This window comes from Rattus rattus, chromosome 3 (assembly GCF_011064425.1).
Source record: "Rattus rattus isolate New Zealand chromosome 3, Rrattus_CSIRO_v1, whole genome shotgun sequence".
In the NCBI taxonomy this organism is placed as follows: Eukaryota; Metazoa; Chordata; class Mammalia; order Rodentia; family Muridae; genus Rattus; species Rattus rattus.
Genome location: NC_046156.1, coordinates 65198812 through 65217776, shown reverse-complemented (window position 1 = coordinate 65217776; position 18965 = coordinate 65198812). Strand labels below are relative to the sequence as shown.

At 46.2% G+C, this 18965-nt stretch overlaps 1 protein-coding gene across 1 annotated transcript in view; it reads left to right on the top strand.

Annotated features, from left to right (window-relative positions):
• Positions 1 to 87: 87 nt before the first annotated feature.
• Smg5 (SMG5 nonsense mediated mRNA decay factor) overlaps positions 88 to 18965 on the top strand; it is a 28961-nt gene continuing 10083 nt past the window's right edge. The window contains exons 1-12 of the mRNA XM_032898083.1: positions 88 to 2013; positions 8609 to 8707; positions 9196 to 9319; positions 9745 to 9901; positions 12452 to 12541; positions 13320 to 13409; positions 14593 to 14671; positions 15995 to 16120; positions 16223 to 16291; positions 16940 to 17148; positions 17689 to 17826; positions 17983 to 18585. Coding sequence (XP_032753974.1) covers positions 1940 to 2013; positions 8609 to 8707; positions 9196 to 9319; positions 9745 to 9901; positions 12452 to 12541; positions 13320 to 13409; positions 14593 to 14671; positions 15995 to 16120; positions 16223 to 16291; positions 16940 to 17148; positions 17689 to 17826; positions 17983 to 18585 — 1858 coding nt within the window. The 5' untranslated portion in view covers positions 88 to 1939. The remainder of the gene's footprint in view (positions 2014 to 8608; positions 8708 to 9195; positions 9320 to 9744; positions 9902 to 12451; positions 12542 to 13319; positions 13410 to 14592; positions 14672 to 15994; positions 16121 to 16222; positions 16292 to 16939; positions 17149 to 17688; positions 17827 to 17982; positions 18586 to 18965) is intronic.

Here is an 18965-nt window from a genome sequence, read left to right as displayed (position 1 = left end):
TCAGGGAAGCATCAGGGTATAAAAGTGGGTTTATGTATCAAAGGGTGTTTAAAGTAAATTGTGAAAAAGATAACACTGCAAGTTTGTTTATCTAGTAAATGTTTATTGAGTATTGATTATTAATAAGGTGCTATTTCTGTGGTGGTACAAGCCTTTAATCCCAGGACAGCAGGCAGAGGCCGGCAGATCTCTGTGAGTCTGAAGCCAGACTGGTCCAGTAGCTGGAGTTATGTAGAGACCCCATCTCAAACACACACACACACACACACACACACACACACACACACACACACACGTACACATTCCAACAAACAAAAAGGTGCTAGTCTAGGCACAAGTACAGAAGAGAACAAAATGACAAGGTCTCTAAGGTAACAGACATTAAAGTTCACACTAATTTTACTGTGAATTAAATCAGTAGAATTTCAGTAGGGAGAGTCTCTTTAAGGTGCCTCTGAAGCTGAAACCCAACGGGAGTTTCCTGCAGAGGAACTGCGGGTCAAAAGTCAACAGATGGAAAAGACTTGAGGCAGTTTGAGGAATAGAAAGGAGACATGGTGGCTGGAGCCAGGAGCATAGTGGTATATACATTGCCACTATAATGTCTGTATATGCAGGACTCCAAAGACCCCTTTAGCTTACTTAGGTTTGTGGTTAAGAAAGCAATAGGGCTGTCAAAATGGCTCATCAGGTAAGGGTACTTACTATCAAGCCTGACTACCTGAGTATGATCCCCAGAGAACTCTCCCAAGTTCTCTGTCCACGTGTATGTTGTAGAACACATGCATCCACAAATGTACACACATACTAAATAAATGTAGCATCTCTGAGGAATTCCTTTAAAAAAACAAGCAAAAACCGGCTCTTTCTCAGCAGCCATCAATTTCTAGTAACTCCTCAATTAGGCGTTGGGATACTCCATGAGCCTTCCCACAATACACGCGTGCTGGGATTTTGGCTGACTTGACCTTGTGCATGCAGTCACAGGTGAGCTCCTGTGTGTGACAGCGCTGTTCTGTCTGGCAAATACTGTTTCAGTGCAGACCTCCACTACCTCCGGATCTTAAAATCTTTTCACTGCTCCTCTTCTGCAATCATTTCTGCTTCAAAGACAGCTGGTCCATTCATTTTATTATTTTATGCACATTGGCGTTTTGCCTCTATACATGTCTGTATGAGGGCTTCGGATACCCTGGAGCTGGAGTTACAGATGGTTGTGAGCTGCCATGTGGGTAGTCATTTCTCCAGCCCCTAGCTGTCCCATGTAGTGTTTTGCACTCTACGATCTCTTTTCTTCTCTCCTAGAAACTTCAATTTTTTTTTTAAAGATTAATTTTATTCTGGGGGCAGGGAGCGTGCTACAGAGCTCGTGTGTGGAGGTCAGGACAGCTTGCTGGAATCGATTCACCTTATACCATGTGGGTTCCAGCGACCGAGCTCAGGTTGGCGGCGAGCGCCTTTTATCCGCTGAGTCATCTCGCCAGCGCGCTCTTTTTAAACTTACTTCTTGAGACAGGGTCTCTCTGTATGCAACTGGGCTAGGAACTCGCTGCAGGCTGCCTCGACTTCTGAAGAGCTAGGAGGATAAGCCTGCGCCAGAAAGCCCGGTTTCTCTACATCTTTGACAATACAAATTTTCCTCAAGGACTTAAGCCCAGGAGAAGCCATGCCACCCAGTGCTAATTCCGGTAACTTCCCGGAGAAAAGACAATTTTTCGCGAGACTTGGTGGGTTGGTCGCAGGTCCGCGGCTTGGCAGCAGCTATCGCGAGATTTGATAGGTGGAGGAGGAGCCATCTCAGGCAGCCGCCTCACAGCGATGGCGGCCGAGCAGGGCCGGCGGCAGTGGCGGCTGCGGGTACAGCTGGAGACGGCAGTGGAGGCGCCAGTGGTGGGTGGCGGGGGCCTGTGACCAGGAGGTGCCCCCGGGCCCAGGCACCATGAGCCAAGGCCCTCCTCCAGTGGAGAGCAGCGAACCTGAAGCAAAGGTCCTCCACACCAAGCGGCTTTACCGGTGAGAGGGCCGGGGTGTGTGTGTGTGCAGCCGCGGCGGGGAAGCGGGGCCGGCGAGGGGCGGGGCCTGCGGCGGGCGGGCCCGACGAGGGCGGGGGTGCAGCCGGGGAGCGGGCGAGCGGGCGAGCGGGCGGGCGGGCGTGCCTGCCTGGAGGAGCTGAGAAGAATTGGGTGGGTGGGAGGTTTGAAGCATGTGCAGAAACCCTTGCCTCGGTGAGCCACGGGCTTTGCGGAACTGGAGAGATCCGGTGGGAATTGGAGGCTAGAAGGGTTGGGTAGGTGAGAATGGGGGTCACAGGTAAAATAAACCCGAAAGGGACTAGTGCTCAGAACCCTGCTGAGCACCAGTGATTGACTGGAAACAGCCACTGACGGAAGTCCACAAAAAACAGGATCATGTCCTTGATTTGCCCCTCTCGCCCTGTGACCTTGGGCCTCAGTTTCTTCTTCCTTAAAAGGAAGGATCTGTGGCTGGAGTGATGGCTCAGCCCTGACTGCTCTTCCAGAGGTCCCTGGTTCAATTCCCAGCACCCACATGGCAGCTCATTATCTGTAACTCTATGGGATCTGACACTTGCACAGACATATATGCAGGCAAAACACCGGTGCACGAAAATTAAAAATAAATCTTTTTTTTTCTATTCTTTTTTTTTTTTTTTTTTTCGGAGCTGGGGACCGAACCCAGGGCCTTGCACTTGCTAGGCAAGCGCTCTACCACTGAGCTAAATCCCCAACCCAAAATAAATCTTTTAAAAAAGAAATATAAGTTATTTTTTAAAAGGTTTGATTTGAATACACAGAGATCTGTTAGAGCTTACATTTGGGGACTCAGAGCGTGAATAAAGACTAGAAAAGGCTAGTTCTGTTGGCTAGGAAGGAGGACTTTAGGTCCATCGTTCCGGGCACCCAGTGACTCAGTTCTTCCTTACAATCTTACGTCCACAGTCGCTTATGTAGGTAGACTGTAGATTCCAGAGCTGAGTCACAGTAAGATGAAGAGTGGAGACCAAGCTGAGTTTTCTGCCTTCTAGTAGGAAGTGGAGCTTGGGACTTCCCCTTTACCTCAGGCCCTGCTGAATGGAGGTACTTGCACTGCTCAGGCTTGTGAAAAAGGAAGAGCTGCCTGATTTGTGTTCCCTGCCTCTTCTGGCTTTGTAAGCGAGAAGGCAAGAGGGAGTGCAGGCTCTTTGGGCAATAGGAAGGTGATGCCCTGGCCTTCCACCCAGGGGCCCCAAGCAGTCCCCAGGCTGAGGAGTTCTCTGGAGATAGCTTGTGTAACTAGTAATGCTGCTAAGTGCTGAGCTGCCTGTCAGACACAGCGTGGGCAGTGTCTGCGATGTTCCTTACTTGTCTCCAGCCTGGGGGATGGCTCTGGACAATCTTCTGATTGTGTCAGGCCAGCTTTCTCAAACCTTTCTTTCACAAGACTGACAGGTTGAGCCAGTGTGTTTGCAGTATGTGGCGTGTGTGTGTGTGTGTGTGTGTGTGTGTGTGTGTGTGTATGTATGTATGTATGTCTGTGTATATCTGTGGTTGTGTTGGTTTTGAGGAGGGTAATTGAGACAGCCAGTTGAGGCAGCTGGTTTTGGTGTGTGTGTGTGTGTGTGTGTGTGTGTGTGTGTGTGTGTGTGTGTGTCTGAGGCACTGGTGATGACATTTTGACTTGTGATAAATGTGTTGACTGTGGAGCTGTCACTAAGCTCTAGAAAATTGGAAAACTCCCAAAGCTAGCTGTCTACAAATAGAGTATTTTGATTTCTTTTAAGGCTATCCAAAAAAAAAGAAGGAAGGGTTGCTGAAGAATCTATAAACACCAATTATTTTATTAAATTGATTAATTCTGTACTTGTTTTTAAAAATATTTGTACAACATTGATTGAGTCAAAACAAATTTTTGTGGTTTTTCAAAGGGAGATTATATAGTTTTGTTTGTTTGTTGAGCCCTGGCCATCCTGGAGCGCTCTGTATTCCAGGCTGGCCTGCCTCTGCTTCCTGAGTGCTGAGATTAAAGGCGTGTGCCCTGTGGAGATTATAGTTTCTTTTTTTTTTCCTTTTCTTTTCTTAAAGACTTATTTTGTTTACATGAGTACACTGTAGCTGTCTTCAGACAACCAGAAGAGGGCATCAAATCCCATTACTCATGGTTGTGAACCACCGTGTTGGTGCTGGGAATTGCACTCAGGACCTCTGGAAGAGCTGTCGGTGCTCTTAACTGTTGAGCCATCTCTCCAGCCTGAGGTTATAGTTTCTTGAGGAAGCTTATGGTCTGTTAGAGAATGAGGGAGAAGGTGCTAAGTACTGCCAGATTTAAGCATTTCTCTTTGGAGCATTTTAGAGTACAGGCATTAACCTCTTTTTAAAAATTGAGAATGTAAGAAAATTTCTGGAGTCTGTTCATAAAAATATAAATGCTCGGACTGGGAGTGTAGTTTAGTGGAGGCTCTGGGTTCAGTCTTCCAGCAGCATCAACAAAAAATAAAATACCTATACTCATTAAATCTTTCTGTGGCGCTGAAGCCCCTTGGGACTCAGGATTCATAAACAGACAATCACTTGAACTTGAACTCAGAGTCTGAAGACAGTAAGATCCTGTCCCCGACAAATAAACTCACCCTGTCCAAGGCACCAAGCTGCTGCCTCTGGCATTGTGGTCCAACTTGGCAGGAAGGGCTTGGCTCTCACCTCTAGGTGGCCTGAAAGGTGACTGACTTTCAGAATACTGAGTTATCAAGCTTGTCTATGAGAAGGCTTTGATTTCCAGCCCTTGTTCAGCTGAGTGCTGTCAGGCATTTGGTCCTGTGTGGGGTAGCTTTTAGTGGGGTGCTGCTAGGTAATATAGAGTCCAAGCCTGCTGTGGGCCACTTTTTCTGGCCTAAGCCACATCTCGGTTTGTTCCAGCACCATCAGTCTGTGCTTGGATTGCCTTTGTGTCCACAGCAGAGCTTAATTTGCCTGCTTTCATAGCTACTAACTGCCATCTTCTTGTGTTTACCCTTCTAGAGAAGAGCCTACTTTGGGGACTTCTTGGGCATCTATTGTATAGTTTCTGTGGCTGTCTTTGCTGTGGTGTCTGACTTGCCTCTTAGCTTCTGGAATCAAACACCTCAGATATGGTAAAAAGAAGGGAAGTGAATGCTTATTGAACAATTTACCAAGCACTGTCATGAGTGTTATATTTTTAACAAAGTGTATAATTGTCATATTTCCATTTTATAAAATGGCGAACTGAGACATAAAGAAGTATATGCAGCACCACAGAGCTGGTTATGGAGGTGAAATTAGAACCCACGAAGTCTGGTCCCAAGCCTACGTACGATCTTTATGGGTGTTGTTCTTGTTGCTGTTGTTGTTGGGTGTTTAGATTTGTTTTTTGTTTTGTTTTGTTTTTGGTTTTTTGAGACAGGGGGTTCTCTATGTAGCCTTGGTTTTCCTGGAACTTGCTCTGTAGACCAGGCTGCCTTTGGGACTCAGAGATCCACATGCCTCTGCCTCCAGAGTGCTAAGATTAAAGGTGTGCACCACCACCCACCTGTTTTTGTTTGTTTAGAGTCTCACTATGTGTTTTTGGCTGGCCTGGAACTTATATGACATAGCCCTTATACAGTTCCCCCACCTCCTGCTTGCTGGGATTGAAGGTGTGTATCACTGTGCCTGACCAAGCCTACAGTCTTTGATGTGTGTGGTCTCGCTATATAACCTGGTCTGGCCCAAAACTTGCTGTGTAGCTGAGGCTGTTCTGGGATTAAAAGAGTACAAAAGTAGTGCTAGGATCCCATGTGCCCCATGTGCCCACACTCATTCTGAAGCACTTTTTTGATTTTTAAGACAGTGTTTCCTCTGTGTAGCCCTGGATGTCTTGGAACTCACTCTGTAGACTAGGCTAGCCTCAAACTCAAATTCACCTGCCTTTGCCTCCTGAGTGACTGTCATTAAAGGTGTATGCGACCAAACCTGGCTGTTGAAGTGCTTTAAAAAAAAAAGTTCTGTCCATATATTTTGTATGCACATATGTGTGTGGGCATATTTGTGCCATTAAGTGCCGGAGCTTGTGTGGTGGTTAGAGGACAACTTCTGGGAGTCAATTTTTTCCTTCTACTGTGTAGGTCTCAGAGATAGAATTGAGGTTATCCGACTTCATCCAAATGCCTTAAACCTTAACTGAGCCATCATGCCATGCCGCCTGCTCTCTCTTTGAGACAGTCTCCTGTGCCCCTCTAACTCATGAATGTTGGGACTATACATGGTCACTCAGTTTGTTTGTTTGTTTATTTGTGTATATGCACACTCTTGGCATATTTCACATTAAATTTATATATCACTCAGGACAGAATTAGAACTAGAAAAACATTTATCCTTATGGGTTTTTTTTTTTCTTGGAAATAGCTAGGTTTATTATTAATGTACCTTCAATAGACATAAGAACCAACAGCCCCCTGCCCCAACAAGGAAATTGAGAAAACATTAACAAAAAGAGCATATGCTGGATAGGCTAGAGAGTCAGAATCCTGTGACGCCAGCCCTGCCAGCCCTGCCATTCCTGCTTTGGGACCCAGAAGAGAGTGTGAGACTCTCCAAGGCTTCCAAAGCTTCAGGAGTCCAGGGTCATTTTGGGAGGAGTCCTCAGGGTTCTGCTTTCTGGAAGTCGATATACGTTCTCCTGGCTCCAGTTCAGACTTGCAGGCCTCTGACAACTGCTTGAGCTCCATCCCACACCTTCCACAGGAACCAAGCCCTAATGTCTCCTTTTGTCATTCTGAGTGAGTCAGACCAGGCCTCCAGAGCCTCCTCATTAGGGTCGGGGTCCGTGTGGAAGTGCTGTATTAGCTCCAGGAATGGCTCAAGGGCGAACCCAGAGTTGATGTCCCTGGAAGACAGACTGGGACTTGTCTCCATCTCAGTCTCTTCTCTGATGGCTGCAGCTCACTTGAGTCCCCTTCTTCAGTTTCCATCCTTATATAAAAAATAAGTTATGTGCACTCGGTCTTTCCTTATCCCTTTACATTTAGCTTTTCTTCTCTTTATACTGTACCAATGGGTACATTTGTTTACATGTACACACACCCACATTCATAGATATAGATATACACGAGATTTCGAATATGAGAGAGAAATGTGGGTTTTTCAAGAGCTCCAATTCTTTGGTATAATGAATAAAGTATCAATAAACATATACATGTATGCATGTGTATATTTATGTGTGTCTGTGTTTCTGAATGGAGAGATAAAAGAGTACATATTTTTCTTCTAGAGGATCTGAATTCCAGAGTTTGCATCATTAAAACCCATAACTCACAATTACCTCTAACTCTAACTCCAGAGACTTTGTCACCCTCTTCTGGACTCGGGTCTGTGTGTGTGTGTCACACACACACACACACACACACACACACACACACACACACACACACACTGGGCATGACACTCACCTGGAGTCATGGACTACTTGTGGGAGTTAGTTTTCTCTTTTCACCATGTGGGACTCCAGTCAGACTCAGGTTATCAGGCTTGACAGCAAGTATTGCCAGCCCATCCATGGTGCCTGATTTGTTAAGGTTTAATGCATGTGTGTGTGTACACATGTGTGTGTGTGTGTGTGTACACATGTGTGTGTGTGTACACATGTGTGTATGTATATACACATACACATATGGGGCTTGCACATATGTGAGTTATAGTTGTTCACAGTCATGTTTACTTTATGTGCATGCTTGGGATTCAAACTCAGAGCCTCATATTTGCACAGTAATTGTTCTTACCCAGTGAGCCATCTTCCCAGCCCGAGAATGCCTTTCTTTTATGTCAGAGATAATAAACTCTTATATAAGAATCCACTCCACCATTCTGTGTTGAATGTTTACTGAATGCTAAAGCTGTAAATAGATGATTACATTTAAATCTTCTAAAACTATTCTAAGTACCTGCATTATGGGACTCCTTTTTATTAATATGGTGACCCTTTAAGAAGCTAGGTAATGGGCCAGGGTTAGAACCCTAGATTTTCTGTGTCTGGCAGATTGTACCTTTTGTATTGTGAAAGTTTTCCACCTTAATACTGTTGACGGGGTTGGGGATTTAGCTCAGTGGTAGAGCGCTTGCCTAGGGAAGCGCAAGGCCCTGGGTTCGGTCCCCAGCTCGAAAAAAAAAAAAAAAAAAAAAAAAAAAAAAAAAAAAATACTGTTGACATCATGAGTAGGATAATTTTCTTAAACTGGGCCTTGCTACATTGCTCAGGCTGTTTTAGAAGTCGTCATTGTAAGTAATCCTGCTGCTTCATGAAGTCCTAGGATTACAGGTATATATCACCTTGACCCCCAGAGGGTAGTTTTTTATTTTGGTAGGCCCTTCAGTGTATAAGAAAAGTTTTAGCAGAATCTACTGCATGCTAATAGCACCTCCCTCAGGTGGGAGGACAGATAGTGTCTTCATTTTTGCCACATCTCTTGAGACTACCTCTTCATTTCCCTAATCCTCAGTCTGTCCATTTCCCCCTCTTTCCAAACCCTTCTCTCCCCTCCCCATCAGCGTTCCTTTAGAGTCTGTGTTCTGGCACCCAAAGTGAGCTGTGCATATGACTCAGACTCTTTGTTTCCCTGCAGGGCTGTGGTGGAGGCTGTGCATCGGCTAGACCTCATCCTTTGCAACAAAACTGCTTATCAGGAAGTGTTTAAACCAGAGAACGTTAGCCTGAGGAACAAGTAAGCTGGAGACTTGAACTACACAGTCTAACTATTTTCCTGCCTAACTCTACAAGTAGCTTTGCTGGATATAAATTAATATACACTACCTTTAACCTCCTGACCTGGTGGTACACTAGCGAACCATGAACTCTCTGGCTTCCCTGAGAGAACAGATGAGAATCCTTCATTCCATCTGCAGCTTGTAACCCACTAGATTGGTGCCACAAAAATGGCATTTGAGTTGAAGTGGGAGGCCATATGAAGGGAAAAAAGGAAATAAAACCGAGAAGAGAATATGTGGAGAATGAAGAATGTTAAAATTCTTATTATTTCCTATGGAGACTCCTCTTGCCTTTGTAGGCAGTAGCTACAAGTCATTGACACTGATGTCTCTTGGGAGCCAGGGATCTGGTGGTGTTAGTAATAGCCCATGCCTTGCCCTTGGCTCTTGTGTGTTTTTTGTCAAGGGATGACAGTGCCTCATGCTCCCTTATCCCTTATCCCAGGCTGCGTGAGCTCTGTGTGAAGCTTATGTTCTTGCACCCAGTAGACTATGGGAGGAAGGCTGAGGAACTGCTGTGGAGAAAGGTATACTATGAAGTCATCCAACTCATCAAGACTAACAAAAAGGTAAGGGGACCCTGGGATGTGGGTGAAACTTGTTTAAAGAGGTGAAGTTGAAGAAGTAGAGAGCTAGAAAAGTGGGTGCAGTACATGCTTGGAGGTACAGGAGGGGAAACGGAGTCACACAATTGAAATTGGAGAAAGAAGGGAGCTTGTTATATAAGAGGTCCAGCTCTAAGGCTGCGGGGTAACTTGTTACATAAGAGGTCCAGCTCTAAGGCTGCGGGGTAACTTGTTACATAAGAGGTCCAGCTCTAAGGCTGCGGGGTAACTTGTTACATAAGAGGTCCAGCTCTAAGGCTGTGGGGTAACTTGTGTGGGGAGAGAGATGTGCTTGAGATTCTAGAGCCCAGAAGGGAAGAGAGATTTCCTCAGATGAACAGGTTGCAGCAGAGGGAGTGGCACTCCGCTTATTTCTTTACTTTCTGTAGCACATCCACAGTCGGAGCACCTTGGAATGTGCCTACAGGACTCATCTGGTCGCCGGCATTGGCTTCTACCAGCATCTCCTTCTCTATATCCAATCCCACTACCAGCTGGAACTACAGTGCTGCATTGACTGGACTCATGTCACCGATCCCCTCATAGGTGAGGGAAACTTTGAGGAGGAGGTTCTTGTCCCTCACTGTCTTCAATGTTTGAATAACTAGTAACCAGCCAGGCAAATGAGACACTTCCAGAGGCTCTGTAAAATTACACTTCTCCAAATGGGCTTGAGTTATTTACAGTGAAGATCGTAAGGAATAGAGGCCCAGGACTGTGAACTGATGTGGAGGCAGAGGAGGGATCAGGATCTGGTGTAGATCCAGCTCTGGAAGGTGCTGTTAACATTTCCTTTCTTCTCCCAGCTGAGTTCTGCCAGCCCCGTAGCTTTTAACTTTGGGGATTGTTACAGTATTTGTTTGAAGTTTTGAATCTTTAGAAGTGTTGGCGAATGGGGTTGGGGTTTTAGCTCAGTGGCAGAGTGCTTGCCTAGCAAGCGCAAGGCCCTGGGTTCAGTCCCCAGCTCCAAAAAAAAAAACAAAAAAAAAAAAAAAAAAAGTGTTGGCGAAAATGTTAACAGTCTTTTCAGAAGTAAGCCGCTGAGATCCTAGCAGCCATGCTTTACTTTATTTGTAGTTCATGGTTCTCTCTCCCTTTTTTTTTTTTAAAGATTTATTTATTATTATATGAGTACACTGTCACTGTCTTCAGACACACCAGAAGAGGGCATCGGATCCTATTACAGATGGTTGTGAGCCACCATGTGGTTGCTGGGAATTGAACTCAGGACCTCTGGAAGAGAGCAGTTGGTGCTCTTAACCACTGAGCCATCTCTCCAGCCCCGGTTCTCTCTCCCTTTAGCTCAACCACCCCTTTAGAGGCCCTTCCTCCATCTCTCCTTGCTCTCTGCCCTCTTCCCTCCTTCAGAGCCTTGGCCCAGCTTTCACTAAGAGGTAGACTTTTACCTACTACCTGACAATGTTCTTGTCGAAGCACAGCACCTGTGCTTTGTTTTTCTTAAAAAATATTATTTAAAAACAAAGGAGGAGCTGAGTAAAATGCTTACCGTAGAAGCACAGGGACCTGAATTTAGATCCCCACCACCAGTGTGAAAACGTGTGAAAACCCACGCGGAGGTTGCAGGTTTGTAATCACAGCTCTAGGAAGGTGGGGACAGGAAGATCCCTGGGGTTAGTTGTTCAGGCAGTCAGCTGACTTGGTAAGCTTCAGGTTCAGTTCCTCAGAAGGTGGAGAGGCCTAGTGAGTTAAGACATTTGCTGCCAAACCTGCTAACCTGAGCTCAACCCTGGGATCCACACGATAAAAGGAAAGAATTCCCGGAGGTTGTCCTCTTGTTTCCACATGTGTAGCATGCCATGCCTCCACTCACATACATATGCACACACAAAATATCTAAATAATGACAATAGTAAGGAAAGGCAGAGAACAGTTGAGGAAGTGGACTCAGTGTCCACTCCTGCCCCATACATACCGTTCACACACGCACGCACGCATGCACGCGCGCGCACGCATGTGTGCACACATGACTGTGTAAGGCCCTAGGTTAAAGCCCTGATACACAAAACAAGCACAGGATTAATGTTCAGATAGTGTGTATACGCTTAGCTAGAAAGCCAGAGTGTCCACAGCCTCATATGCTTGAGATGGTCAGGTCCCAGAACACTCCCCTTTTTCTCTTTGGAGTTTTCTGCATTCAGCCACATAGAAAGTCCATAGGAACAGCAGAAAAAGGTTTTCAGAGTGGGGCTTTGCAGGGGACCTGCATAGTTACAGGGCTTGAGGGTCTGCTTTCCAGAGCCAGACTGCTCTTCAAATCATTTTTTGTCTTGTTTTGAGTCAGGGTCTCACTATCTCTGGCTGTCTTGAAGCTCACTCTGTGGACCAAGCTAATGTCAAACTCAGAGAGATCCTCTGCCTCTGCCTTTCTGCTAGGATTAAAGCGTGTACTACTCTGCCTAGCTTTGTGTCAGAGTACCCCAAGTGAAGAAACCCTTAATCTACCAAGTCTCTTTGAATCTTTTTGTTAATTTGTTTTCAGACAGGATTTCTCTGTGTAGCCCTGGCTGTCTGGAACTTGCTTTGTAGATCAGGCTGGCAGTGAGCACACTGAGATCCACCCGACTCTGCCCCAAATCCTGGGATTAAAGGTGTATACCACCATTGCCCTCCTGCCTCTGAATCTTTTTTTTTTTTTTTTTTTCGGAGCTGGGGATCGAACCCAGGGCCTTGCGCTTCCTAGGCAAGCGCTCTACCATTGAGCTAAATCCCCAACCCCCTGCCTCTGAATCTTAAACAGTGTACCTTTACATGGGTAGCTTTGATGTAGTTTCTCCCTCACCTTTCCTGTCACCAGAGCCTAGTCTCTTCTTTGTGTTAGACATCCTCCTATGTTGACCTTTCAGATGACCTTCCTCTTGGGCACTGCCTACTTTTGAGGGTCCTCTTTCCTTTGTGCCTCTGTGTACCTATCTGCTTTCTAAATAAGTTTCTGCTAAGTTCTGTAAGACAGTTCCAAGGCGGTCCAGCGTCTTCTCCTCTTTTCCTCTTTTAAGTGACATTTCTAACTAGGTGTGGGGGGTGGAGGAATGAGCTCATAAATTAATATCTAACTCTCTGCCCCCATTCCTCCTTCAGGATGTAAGAAGCCAGTATCTGCTTCAGGAAAGGAGATGGATTGGGCACAGATGGCATGCCACCGATGTCTGGTGTACCTGGGGGATCTGTGTAAGAACTTTACCTTTCATTTCTTCTGTTTTGGGCTATGGGAAAAGTCCAGACTGCTTCAGTTGATGGTAACATCTTTTACATAGTGAACAGCTGAGGAAACAGTTGGTAACAGTGTTCTGTCTTTACTGCCTGCCAGTCAGTTCTCTATGGAGAGCTAGGAATGGAGAAATAACTGATATTTGAAGTGGTCATTATGATCACTGTTTCAGTAGGTCAGGAAAACTGTAACTTGGGTCCTTCTCCTCATTGGAGGCTTTCTATTATCTCTCTGGACTCTGAGTTGAGCCAGAACTTGAGCATCAAGAAGCTCAGAAAGCACTTACTTCATGGTGCATGTTACTGAGACTGGGGAGGTACTCTCTTGCTTTATATCCCCGAGTTTCAGTCTTTGTAGATGTCCATTCCTTATCGGGCTGGAGTTTTGGACTCGCTGGAAACATTACATTTCACTGACCTGCTATACTCCTGGTCTATTCACAGCCACTAGTGTACACAGAGTCCACCGTTTTACATTAGCTGGACCAGTATCTTCCTGTTAAACTAACTAGTTACAGTCCAGAACCAAATACCAGAGATCTTTGCAAGCAAGTATATTACATTTTGAACCTATCAGCAAGGAAGAGAGTCAAGCACAGACTTGGACTATGTCAAAGATCCTATAGCCTGGGTCTCTGCTTTTCAGGCTCCTTATAGGTTTTGGGGTGGGCTCTGACGTGGGAGAGGACTTTTTAAAACACAGAATCGGTGCATTCCTCTTCCTTTCTCTCACATACAGCACGCTACCAGAATGAACTGGCTGGTGTGGACACTGAACTGCTAGCTGAGAGATTCTACTATCAAGCCTTGTCAGTCGCGCCCCAGATTGGTAAGTGTCCTTTTGCTGTACTAACCAGAGCGTCTTGGAGAGGTAGGTTCTGTTGGTCAGACAGGCCTTGTGCTCATTTCTCCAGGTCCTTGATTTTCCTGCTCTCATATCTCTTGGGTATATAGTCCCTTGGTTATATAGTACGACACCCAGAGGATGGAGGAAAGGGAAGAGAAAGGGACACGTCTTAAACAGAGAAGGGGAAAATGGTTCCCTTATCTGCGAGTTCTGTAGAAAGAGAAAATCATGCATCAGCTTGCCCCACAGAAGGTGTAGTGAGACAAGGATTAAATTCTCTGCAGGGGCTGGGGCTATAGCTTAGTTGGTAGAGTGCTTGCCAAGCATGCATGAAGGCCCTGGGAGGGATCTCTAGCACTGCGGGAGCCAAGCCGAGTAGTGTAGGACATTTAAAATCCCAGTGCTTGGGCTGGAGAGATGGCTCAGCGGTTAAGAGCACTGACTGCTGCTATTCCAGAGGTCCTGAGTTCAATTCCCAGCAACCACATGGTGGCTCACAACCATCTGTAATGGGGTCTAATGCCTTCTTTTCTGGTGTGTCTGAGGTCAGCTACAGTGTACTCATATAAATAAAATAAATAAATAAATCTTAAATTAAAAAAAAAAAATCCCAGTGCTTGAGAGGTAGAATTTAGAAGACCACAAGTTTAAGGTCTTTCTTGACTATATACTAAATTTGAGATCAGCCTGAGCTGTGAGATCCTATTTCTATATATTTTAGATACCATTATAGACAGAAATGGGGATTCACATGTAGGGTGTAGTTAGGAACTCAGACAATGGGGTTGGGGACTTAGCTCAGTGGTAGGCGCTTGCCTAGCAAGCACAAGGCCCAAGGTTGGGTCCCCAGCTCAAAGAAAAAAAAAAAAAAAAAAAAAAAAAGGAACTCAGACAATAAACAGACTAAGCTAGAAGAAAGGAGGGGGCTCCATTAAAGAGCTGCAGTGTAACTGAAAGGGTGCAGCCCAGCGTTCAGGTAAGTCCTAGAAACCAAAATGGAATGATAAGAAGAAAGGCTGGTGACCCTTGCAGGACTGAGACTGGTGCCGGCCATCCGATGTTCCAGCTCTGCCCACTGGCCCAGAGTTTACTGCTAGATCTCTGTTGCTTAGTGTTTGTGACTAAAGATTTTGGACTTAAATACGCGAATTCTTTTTCTCTCCAGGAATGCCCTTCAACCAGCTGGGCACTCTTGCAGGCAGCAAGTATTACAACGTGGAAGCCATGTACTGTTACTTGCGCTGGTAAGTGTTTGCCCGCTTCTCCCCAAATCCTGCAGTCCTACAGCCTCCCTGCTTTCTCACCTCCCCATTTCTATTTCTCCATCTTTCGCCAGCTTCTGGCTATGATAGAGATATGCTAGACTGAGGGTCTCTTCATTCGAGAGAACCCTGACACAGCCCTCAAGAGTTTTACAGAGACACTGGATTTATAGGCCCTTGAGATGTTAAGATAACGACACTTTTATGGTAAATGTGAGGTTATTCTCTTGTTGTTCCCATGTTGGTTGGTTTGTGAAATAGGTTGCTGTGTACCTGTGGCTAGCCTAGATTTCACTGTGCAGCCAAAGCTGACCTCAAACTTGGCAGTGGTCCTCCTCCTCCCTCTATCTCCCGAATGCTGGGTTATAATTATATCTACCGTGGTAGCCAGGCCTGCTGCTTTCTGTAGTAGGAAATTTGCTTTGTTTTGTTTTCTAATCATTTAAATTTGTTTTTTGTTTAATTTTCCTTATTTTATGTGTATGAATGTTTTACCTATATATGTCTTTACCTTTCAAATATACCTAGTGCCCAAGGAGACAGGGGGGGGCATCAGATCCCTGAGACTGGAGTTACATACAGATGGTTATGAGCTACCTTATAAGTGCTGGGAATAGGAAGATCAGGAGTTTAAGACCAGCCCTAGCTACAAGAAACCTTGTCTCCAGAAAACACTACTGAGACAAATACACAGTGCCAAAGTCACTGTTTTTGCACATTGGTTTTCATTGAGGATTCAGCACAGCACTACCATGTGCCAGCTGTGTAACCTTGGATAGTTTGTTCTCTCGGACTCTGGGTTTTTTTTTTTTGTTTGTTTGTTTGTTTTTTGTTTTGTTTGTTTATTTTGTTTTTTTTTATCTTTATATGTAGATAGTGTTAGGGTACATTGTGTGCCTGACCCAGGTTAAGTGTTGAAGCATTAACAAATACTGCAGGTAAATACGCTTGGGTGCAGGAAATGCTTATGCAGTGCTACCCACTGCAAATTAAGATCATTTATTTCAAGAATGGTAAGTTAAGCTTGTAACAGTAGGGTTGATTGTCCTCTTTTTACACTGGGAGGAGAGTATGGATGACACCACTCATACTTGACTAAATCTGAGTCTCTGTGTGTGTCTGTCTGTCTATGTCCATCTGTCTGTCCCTGTCTCTCTCCTCAGGAAAGATGACTGAGTTTGTATAAAGAAATTGAAACACCTTTATTTACTGGTAATAGTTTCTTAAAGCCCCAACAGGTGACCTTTCCCATTTCCTCCTATTCCCCTGTCCAGATGCAGTAGCTTACCCCTGTTTCTCCTTCAGCATCCAGTCGGAAGTGTCCTTTGAGGGAGCCTATGGGAACCTCAAGAGACTCTATGACAAGGCAGCAAAAATGTACCACCAGTTGAAGAAGTCTGAGACCAGGAAGCTCTCCCCTAGCAAAAAGCGGTGAGCAGGGCCTGCAGGGAGGAGGGCTCTCTGCAGTGGCTGTGGTGGGACCATAGAGGCTCCAGAGATGCTCATCAGGTACCCTGATTCCTCTCATTTCAGATGCAAAGACATTAAGAGGTTGTTGGTGAACTTCATGTACCTACAAAGCCTGTTACAGCCCAAAAGTAGGTGAGTGGAAGCGAGTGTGGACGGGCATGGTACCAGGCAAGCCCTAACCTTGACTCTCCTAACCACAGTCAAGGAAGCAGCATTTGCTGAACTGTGCTTTCTGTAGGAAAGGCTCACCAGTTGGTTCTCTTTGGCACCCCTCACTATTGTGTCTGGGCCCATCCTGGCTGACACAAAGTAGGTGCTTACTAGATGTTAGAAGAGTGACCAAGTGACTGAATAGATACCCATATTCTTTCCTTTGCGTTTTAAGGGCCTTGCTCATACTAGGCAACAGCAATTTTGTCTTCTGTTGATATCAGCTCCCAGCCTCTAATCCCCAGTCTCTACTCCAGAGTCTTACTATGTCCCTTGGTAGTCTGAAACTTGCTATGTAGCTATGTGGATCAGGCTAGCCTTGAACTCACAGAGATCTGCCTGCCTTTGCCTCACAAGTTCTAGGATTAAAGGCGTGTGCCAGCATATACAACTGAGTGATGCATTGACTATTTGATCGATTGATTGATTGACGGATTGATGGATTGATGTGCTAGAGGTTGAGCCCATGGCCTATGCATGCTTGGCAGACACTATCCTTGACTACATTCACAGTTCTTTACCAGCCCCACCCCGTCACTGACCTCCCTTCTTCCTCCTGCCTTCCCATAGCTCTGTGGACTCAGAACTGACCTCACTTTGCCAGTCAGTCCTAGAGGATTTCAACCTCTGCCTCTTCTACCTGCCCTCCTCACCCAGCCTTGGTCTGACAAACGAGGAGGAGGAGGAGTGTGAGAGTGGATATGCTTTCCTGCCCGACCTGCTCATCTTTCAGATGGCCATCATCTGCCTTATGGGTGTGCACAGTTTAAAAAGAGCAGGTATTCCTACCCTGTCCCTTTGCTCCCCACTATCCTGTTTGCAGTGTAGTTACAAGACTTCCTGCCACAAGTAATCCCTTCCTTGCCTTTGTAACCACCTGGCATGTAGAGTCAGGACCAGGGAAGCCTATTGACCCTCCGAGAAGGCACAGGCAGCTGTGGGTTCTTACCACTCCCCAAAACCCCCTCCACAGTCAGGCATAGTCTTCAGGGTCCAGGCCTTACTACTGGAGCGCTTTGGCAGTCTAGAACCCTTTCTGGCAGAGGCAGTGCTGGTGACCCAAGCCCAAGGTTCTTGTGTTACCAGGAACAGTCCCAAGCCCAAGAGAGAAACTAGGATAAGAGGATACACCTACATGAAAGGTGTGGGGTTAGCTGGGACATTTCTACTTTTCATGACGGTGGATACTAGTCCAGAGACTTGAGAAACCTTGTTTGTCATAGAACCAGCTTTGAAGAGCAGTTGGGTCATTAGATGACTTGACAGCAGGTAGGACAGGTTGGAACTGATGATGCTTATTCCTGCTCTCCTGGTTTCAGGATCCAAGCAGTATAGTGCAGCCATTGCTTTCACCCTGGCCCTCTTCTCCCACCTTATTAATCATGTCAACATACGACTGCAGGCAGAGCTGGAAGAGGGCGAGAACCCTGTCTCAGCTTTTCAGAGTGATGGCACAGGTTCGAGGCTGGGGGAGGTTATGACTGGACCGTTTACCTGGGACTTGGGGGAAGGAAGCAGGAGGGAAAGTCACACCCAGTGGGAGGTGGTGTGGGAGGGCATGTGCCAATTACATTTCTTTCTGTCCCTCTCCCCTGACATTCTTCTTCACACAGATGAACCAGAGTCAAAAGAAGCACTAGAAAAAGAGGAGCCAGAGCCAGAGCCTCCCACTGTGGTGCCCCAAGCCGATGAGGGTAGAAAGAGTCGTAAGCACTCCCGACTCTCTTGTCTTCGTCGCCGCCGCCGCCACCACCCTCCTAAGGCTGGTGATGACAGTGACCTGAGTGAGGGTTTTGAGTCAGACTCTAGCCATGACTCTGCCCAGGCCAGTGATGGATCAGACAGTGGCTCTGACAAGAGCCTGGAAGGCAGGGGCACTGCTTTTGATGCAGAAACAGACTCAGAAATGAACAGCCAGGAGTCCCGGTCAGACCTGGAAGATATAGAGGATGAAGAGGGGACACGGTCTCCAGCCCAGGAGCCCCCTCAGACCAGATCAGAGGTTCCAGATTCCCTCAATGGCCCCTTGGGCCCTAGTGAGGCAAGCATTGCCAGCAATTTACAAGCCATGTCCACCCAGATGTTCCAGACCAAGCGCTGCTTCCGACTGGCTCCCACTTTCAGCAACCTGCTCCTGCAGCCCACCACAGAACCTAACAATGTGGCCAGTCATAGGCCTTGTGTCAACGGGGATATGGAGAAACCTTTAGAACCAGGTACCTGGGTCTGTCTCTGTCTCCTGCTTGAGTGCATGAGAGACCACCTTCTCTCAGAATGACCTCACCCTTGGTGTTTTGCTGTCACTCAGGGGTCCTTGTCCTATGCATGGATTCATTTCCAGCCTCCAGTACATTTGGTGTCTTGCTGCTTTCCACTGCAGACTGCTCTGTGTCTTTACTTGCTTCTCTCATGTTGGCAGTTGAACTTCCTTCCCTCATGGCATCCAGCTCCCTTCAAGGCTCCCAGAAGCTGGACATAATGTTCCTGTCACAGTAGTACATTTGAGTGAGACTCAGATGTCATCACGCTGTAACCTAGTCTATGTTGAGCACTAGGCTAGATTGTTTTGGAGTGTTATCTTGTCTTTTGCTACTAC